At 33.2% G+C, this 7,949-nt stretch overlaps 1 protein-coding gene across 1 annotated transcript; it reads right to left on the bottom strand.

Moving 5' to 3' along the window:
* Positions 1–206: 206 nt before the first annotated feature.
* LOC105348503 (perlucin-like protein) lies at positions 207–4,238 on the bottom strand. The gene is made up of 5 exons (XM_034455716.2): positions 4,088–4,238; positions 2,921–3,000; positions 2,319–2,406; positions 556–772; positions 207–319 (listed from the first exon to the last, which is right to left on the bottom strand). Exons 1-5 carry the CDS (start codon positions 4,137–4,139, stop codon positions 295–297), a joined length of 462 nt encoding a protein of 153 aa, XP_034311607.2. The 5' UTR covers positions 4,140–4,238; the 3' UTR covers positions 207–294.
* Positions 4,239–7,949: the final 3,711 nt, after the last annotated feature.

Here is a 7,949-nt window from a genome sequence, read left to right as displayed (position 1 = left end):
TACTTATGTTTCATTTCGAAAGCTCTTGTTCATTTGTACTTGGAAAAAGGGATGTGAAAACACAAACTTGGTAATTCTATCGAATAGGCCGTTATGTATTGTGATTTGGCTTTAAACTGTTAAAAAGCGTCATTCTTAAAATCAAGCCGAATTGAATCTCAACCTATATTAGATCTACGAAATTCTTTGGTTTTCATAACAATTTAGAGAAAAAATAAACTGTGATTTATTTTCATGGTTTTTTTTTTTTATTTAATGAATTATTATCACAGGCAAGAGTAAATTTGTCAGAAATTAACCAAGGACATCACCACCCGATCTGAAAAAACAAGATGAGTTACAGTGATAATAAGCTTGGAATTAAAAAAAAAAGTATATTGAAACAGTTGCGCTTCAGTCGGACAATCTATTGGACTGGTACATGTATCATTTTAAATCGGTTACACTGATAATCACTAATATTGTTCAAATCTAACAACTTAGGATCACTTATGTCCTATTCCTTATATCAATGAATATTTTGGTCAATATTTTGCAATAATTAGGAGTCCTTACTCTTGTGACATCTCACAAATGAAGTTATAATGGGCTCCGCAGGACTCATCGGCCCAGTAACCACGGAATGGCTTCCACAGTGCTACACAGTTAGCACCGGTATGTCCGTTAGGTTCTCCGAAGTGAAAATCGTTCACCTTTGACACCTGTAGATCCGATGAATAGATCCATCTGTTTTCTTCTATAATATCTGATATCCCAATCCAGAATTCTCCGGCTATTGAACATGAAAATATATATAATTATACGCATTACGCCACAGTGCATTGTACTATTCATTTATTTTTCACATACTGGTGTTGATGCAAAACATTCTGTTTCGCCAGCATATTCCAAAGGATTGAATGAATCATGGTCAATTGTAACTTTCAAGCTGTATATATGTCTTTTCCTTGACCATATTACAAACTGTTAAAATGTAAATGAGTTTTCATATAATCTGATTCATGCTGCATTTACATGATATATTTTTAACAAAACAATTAAATTTAAAAATATCATAAAATTACAATTGTATATTTACATCCACGGAGTACGATTCCCTCTATTTCTAACGAAAACTTACTCATTGTTAAAGGGGCATGGTCACGATTTTGGTAAAAAATTATTTCTCCGTTTTTAATATTTACAATGCTTCAGAAAGGCATTTTTAATAGGCAACCGAAATTTGAGTGTTATTTGTTAAGTTATAAGCGAGTAACGGAGCTTAAAATTCTTGCTATGTAAACAAAGCGTTTGTTTACATTTTGAACGATGAAATAAAAATTTCAGTTCTAAACCTAAAACGAATGTGTGAAACGTTAGGAACTGTGTATCTATGCTTAAAATAAATAAAAAGATAGACAAATAGGCTGGAAAAAGATTTTTTACTGGTATATTGAACCAATGTAAACAAAAACAGGGCACGAGCCTTGTTTACATGACAAAGAATTGTGAGCCCTATATCTTGCTTATAACTTTACGAATGACTCTCAAATTTTATTTGATTATTAGAAATGCATTTTTAAGCATTGTAAATAATAAAAATATAAAAAATAGAATTTGACCAAAATCATGACCATGCCCCTTTAATTCAACTTAAAAAAACTGAAATCTACACGCCCCGTTTATCGATTGGTCGAAACCTACAGTGACCTAAGAAAATCACGGACTGCACTAAATAATCACGATGATGTCAAACTCAAATTCCAATAGGAGACGATTTGGCTTTTTCTTTTAACTAATGTACTGACGAACATTAACAGTAATTAAGTTAATTTAACTTACTTTTGTACATGAATTTATTAACTTGTTAAAAATAAACAGTAAAATGCTTTCTTTGATGAGTCATGTGGGTTATGAAGGTAGCGATCATTGCAGAAAAAAATTACTTATCGATTATCAAAATATGGAGTAGAATTTTATTCCAAGCCGTATATTGGCGAGTTTTAATATATATCTAATTTATCTATTAAAACCTAATCTAAGAGAGAGAGAGAGAGAGAGAGAGAGAGAGAGAGAGAGAGAGAGAGAGAGAGAGAGAGAGAGAGAGAGAGACGGACGGCACACAGGCAGACAGACAGAGAGACAGACAGACAGAGAGACAGACAAAGATGAAATGACTTCATGGAAAGACAAAACGAAAATCATCTACATACATTATGTACATTATATTGTTCAAAAATTGATTTGAGTAACCGTTAGCAATTGCCAAAACAAGCACATGTAACTAACAAACCCTATATTATCAAGAATTAATACGATTAATTAATTGACATAAGAACCTTGATTTACACTGTGGCTGATCAAAAACCTGGATTCTTCATGTGACCTCGGTTCGGCAAGAATAGAATGAAAGGCGTTGCAAATGCTCTGAAAAAGAAATTGACATTGCGTTATTCAGAAAAGAATCCCCATGCAGTATATAATACTTTTTATTTCTTGAACCTTGGAAATATATGAGTGTAAATAAATGGCCAATATCGTTGCAATTAGAAACAAGGAGCCAATTTGCTAAACTTAAAGAGTCACTGCTAAAATGGCGGACAGAGATTAACTTTTAATGTAATTTTACACTGAAAGCTTATGGTTCAATTTGAGAGAAGCAAAAAACTTAACCTGTATAGATCTGTATAAAGTCAACATATCTATTGAGTAAATGGAAGCACGTGCATGTATGTTGTATATAACTTAACTTGCATATTTTTACGAGGCCCATTGAGCTCATTTTTGTGGGTGGGCTTTCATGTAGACCATTACTTTTTCTGCACATAATGCATAAGTAACTAACTTCGATTAATTTTATTATATTATAATGCTTCGATAATTGCAACCTAGTATCTTCAAATTCAATTTGTAATATTAGAATAAAGTAACTAAGAATTACCTCGGCCTCTGCCCAAGATGCTGCTGTGTGGCTAAACATATAACACTTTGTTCTAAATTGTACCCATCCAACTTCGCATCCTGCAACGTGAAATGATTTCTTTACAAATCAAGCAAATTCTTGATGTTTAACATGCAGCGAGTCGCATTTTGATAAAGCGTCGGCTACCTGTATGCGAGTTTAATAAGTTCAAAACTTAGCCTCGAGACTTTTGCAATTGTTACTATTTTCTAAAAAGAAATTAACAAGTATTATACAAATAATTAATGTTAAGAGGACTTGATGGTCATGGCCATTTTAAGACCATTTCAATCTTTTCAAGCACGACAAATCCGTATTTAAAAAACATAGGAAAAATTACCCAATTTTAAAGCTTAAATATTTGGATTTTTCTGTACTAAATGTCATACAATGCCAAAGTTTACAGATCTGATGGCTAATTTGTTGACCACCCAGCCTCCTTAAAACTGAAAATTCATAAAAATTTTTAATGATTTACTTTTACGCCACTTCATTTGCTAGTATACATTGTTATACTTTCATGTTACATACTGAAATCTGATTGGTTAAGACGCAGTTAATAATATTTACTATTACCCTCAGCGTTAGCAACGCACTTGGCAACGGGTAACATTAAAAAATGTTACATGCGCGAAAATTATGCGCGTACGGTTCGCTGTAGAATTCACGTTATTCCTATATAAAAGCAGTAAAATTTTCTTAAAAATTTTAAAAGAGACATTCAGTATAACAAAATAAATAGTGCCTGTTTGGGAGGATAACAGTTGAAATTGACACCCCTCGAAAACCATTGTCAACCTCCGCTTCGCGTCGGTTGACAATGGTTTTCTCGGGGTGTCAATTTCAACTGTTACCCTCCCAAACAGGCACTATTTATATATTAGCTCCAATGCTTCTTAAGAAGCTCAAAACGCGATATGTACATTTACATCAGTTTAGATTGTTTTTCATTCAAATATTTTCAGTTGCTTGATTATTTAACAGCTTAACTGTTAAACTCACATATGGTAAGCTAAATCTTTTAAACACCGCTAAGTCATTTATTTTCAACTAATAAATTCACATTTATCTGAAATACATGTAAATTGGCTGACTTCCTTTAGACGATATACATGTATCTATGGTTTTTATTACAACATGCCTTACCCTCGATAGAACTGTAAAGTTCTAATAGAATCAGCGCTACCAAGAATTTCATTGTTCCTGAAATGATATAACAGTGCAATAATTGGTACGACAACGCTTGAGTTTAATGTTTATCTTATCTTTTGATTCGCATATTATATAGTATCTCGTGAACGATATGTTGGCAATTAGGGCAAAAAACCGGGAGTACCATCATGACAATTCAGTGTGAGCTCTAATGCGACAACAAGTATAATTATTATCAGTTGATCAATATGTCAACAACACAAATCTTCTTTGGAATTAAATACTCGATTGCATTAAATATTAAACTTAATATCATGAGTTTCCTCCACACACGTACATGTAGCATTGGAAGGGGGGGGGCAGTCCTCTTTGTCTCGCAGCAAAGATTTTATCTTTTATAATTGACTATATTTTAACAATAAAATGCTTTCTTTGGTGATTCATTTTCATTCGGGATATGAAGGTAGCGACATTGCCGAAAAAATACATAATTAAATTTTTTCTGCAATGATCGCTACCTTCATATCCCGAATGAATCATCAAAGAAAGCATTTTATTGTTTATATTAACATCTCTCTTTAACAAATCAATAATTTGATTATGTAAAGTAAGTAAAATTCGCTAAATTACTGTTAATGAACGTAAGTAGGTTAGCTAAAAGGAACAGCCTAATTGTCTCCTGTGAGACTGAGGGTCTGGCATCATCATGATTATTTCGTGCAGTCCGTGGTATTTTGTAGGTCGCTGTAGGTTTATGCCAATCGATAAACAGGGCGTGTCAATTTAAGATCTGTCAATTTCTACTCAAGTTTCAGCCGCTGTAGATTTCGACCAATCGATGAACGGGGCATGCAGATTTACATATATGGCTAGAAATTAGTCCTAACTTTTACCCATTTCTATTTGTAACCAGTAACATTGGTTACATTGGTAACAATGTTTGATTATAAATGATTTTCAAACTTTGATGTCCTTGTGACAGGTTACTGTGGTAACTGGTAACATTGGTTACAAAATAGAGTTAGGTTTGGGTTAGGGTTAGGTGTTAGGGTTATTTTAAGGTTAGGGGTTAGGGTTAGTTTAGGGTTAGGTAACCATTGTAACCAATTTAAAAAAAGACCCACTTGGGGGAATTGGGGTAGTCTGGTAGTCGTATGGCCCTATTCAATTTGTTCAATTTTTTGTATACCTAATTTCATTATACATACAGAGTGTTTCGGACCTAACATTTGTATAACAGCGTATTTGCTACTTACTATTTTTAATAAGTACCATGCATACGAATTTCGTGGTTCAAATGCTTGTACACGTTTATTGTACAGAAATTATTGTGTTAAAACATATCCTTGTTATTTTCCGTAAATCAAGTTAACAAGAGTCAAATAATGAAATTTCTAATCATTGATTCATTTTTTCATCGGGATTCCAAACAATTTTCTGCTCTCGCATTTCATATTACATGTATGTGCATGAACGGTACAAAATGTACATTTTTTACTCTTCTTCAAAATCGCTGGATTTAATATCATTCAAATAATACTATTAGATACTGATTCCGATTGCTTTAAAGTCAATTCGTTTTATTTTGCTGTTTACATAAAAGAGGCGCGTCACCATCCAATGGAATCAAATACTCGAAATTTGATTGACAGGTTCAGCCAGATAGCCGATGTCCAATGCATGTTATGTGTGGTATTTGTACACAATCTTATCGTGTAAACAATGCATGCTTATTACAACATCACAGCGTCATTTATGGTTGATTCATATTTTGTTATAACTGTGTAAAGCATGTTGATGTATTGTGCATTCCACAATTGTACCTATACGGAAACATCGTAGTCAGACTTTATCGGCAGTCTCCATTTTAAAACTGACTTAATTTTGTTGTTGAAAAAAAAAAATACAATTTTGAGTAAAAGATAATACAATGTATATTGTTTTCTACGAGTAAAAGGTTTGGAATTAATTCTTATAAAACATATCACACGGTTCTCGCACGCTTTGTTCGTAACGCTTTACACACCTGATGTGACACGCAATTCACGACTTCGTTGTAGTAGTAACAATATTTTTTGAATGAAAAAAACCCTGAACAATTAAGATTTTTAATTCTAAAATTACAAGTTCTCAATCGTAAAGGAATAGGAAACAGGAAAATTACTAGGTAACGGGAATATGCGTTGCATTATGAATGACAGGGCTGACGGGGGGGGGGGGGGGGGTGTAAAAATCGCGTGAGTCGTTATGGTCATTGTAAAAACAAATTCGCAAAAATAAAAAAAGATATTGATAAAGGAAATCAATTTATTTAAAAACTTAATTTTTATTAAAATATGTTGGATATTTTTATTAGATAAATATTATAAATGATTACACATGTTTTCGTCAAAGAAAAGTATTATTTTACCATGCGTGATTTGCAGAGCTAGAGTTACTTCCCCATAGTGATTTGGCGGGAAAAACATCTATTTTTAGAAACTACATATCCTTACCTATCAAACGAGTACATTGAATATATACCTTACCAGGCATCATTTTTTCGTCAATTGTACATCGGATACCATAATAAGGTATTCAATTTTATTACAGCGGCATTCATATGAATTAAATTGATGAACAACGAAAGAAGAAATAAAACAAAAATCGAAATCACGTAACTCTCTTCGGCTTCCGAAGTCAAAAACGTTTTACGTCTGAAATATGACGTCATAATGTTGACTGAGCACGCGACGTTTAGTTTAACTTTGATGAATGATTTGAGTAGGCAACCAAGCAAAATGCACTGTGTTTAATCTGCGCTCGGTCCAACGGTCACACCGTTTACATATTAGCTGTTACCATTGTAACCAATTGTAACCAAATAAAATAAGACCCCCTGCTAAACAGAAAAGGTCTCGTCACCTTTGTTACTTTTTGTCACCAATAGAATATAGTTGTAACCATTGTTACTGGATGAAATTAAACCATCCAGCGGAAAGAAAATAATCAGTTTTGTTATAGGTTACCGTATGTTACTTTTGTCACCAGGAAATAGTGCCACGTTTCTGGTTACAAATGAAATTGGGTAAAAGTCAGAACTAATTCTGGCCATATCTAAAATTGAAGTCCCTCTTTTTATTCCAAAAAAGGAAACAAAGTTTCTGTTTTAAAATTTCATAAAAATATTTTGATAATATGTAATAACTGTATAAATAAACTGAAATGTTATAATGTATACGTATGATGCATGTACCGGTAAAAATAATCATCGTACTAGCATGTTTGATACATTCAGAAGCAAGCATCGATCACAGGGCGGCACTTATATCTAAATTTATACAAAGGCTAGAAATTAACTTGCTGCAGGTCTGTAACTCCCGGGCTAAAAAAAATTCGGATGGACGACCTGGGATCGAGCTACAGTGCCCCTCATAGTAAAAATCTGCAATTTACGGCGCACTAAAAATTGCGCTAGTTTTTGACTGATTAATCTTATTTTCGAACACATTCTGCTCATATATTTGATTTCAAAAAATTCCGCAGCCATTTTACTACAGATATCATCACTTTACTTGCCTCTGATATTCTTTTAAACACCATCACCAGTCACGTAAAGTGAAGTGGTGCAGTTTGTTTACATGTAAAAATGACGACTCTCGATCTGGACGTGAATTTAACATAACATTTTCCGAGGTCGATTAGCGTGTTTCGGGGAAAGTCTGAGACAAGGAAAGAGACGATATCAGTAGAAAATGGCATGAATAATTTAATGGTGCTATTTTTTTCACAGAATTTCTGTGTAAATAAGGTTAATCAGTCCCCACTAGCGCAATTTTTTGTGCGCCGTAAATTGCAGATTTTTACTATGGGAGGC

Source organism: Magallana gigas, chromosome 7 (assembly GCF_963853765.1).
Source record: "Magallana gigas chromosome 7, xbMagGiga1.1, whole genome shotgun sequence".
Lineage (NCBI taxonomy): Eukaryota > Metazoa > Mollusca > Bivalvia > Ostreida > Ostreidae > Magallana > Magallana gigas.
The sequence above is the reverse complement of the archived record's forward strand: the minus strand, read 5'-3'. Positions and strand labels throughout refer to the sequence as shown.

What these genes read in the sequence shown, in the direction of transcription:
- LOC105348503 (XM_034455716.2), bottom strand. Translation starts at nt 4,139, where the DNA reads ATGAAATTCTTGGTAGCGCTGATTCTATTAGAACTTTACAGTTCTATC. An exon ending in ACTTTACAGTTCTATCGAGG is followed by an intron (nt 3,001 to 4,087) that starts GTAAGGCATGTT and finishes TTCACGTTGCAG; the next exon opens with GATGCGAAGTTGGATGGGTA. An exon ending in ATTTGTGAGATGTCACAAGA is followed by an intron (nt 320 to 555) that starts GTAAGGACTCCT and finishes TTGTTTTTTCAG; the next exon opens with ATCGGGTGGTGATGTCCTTG.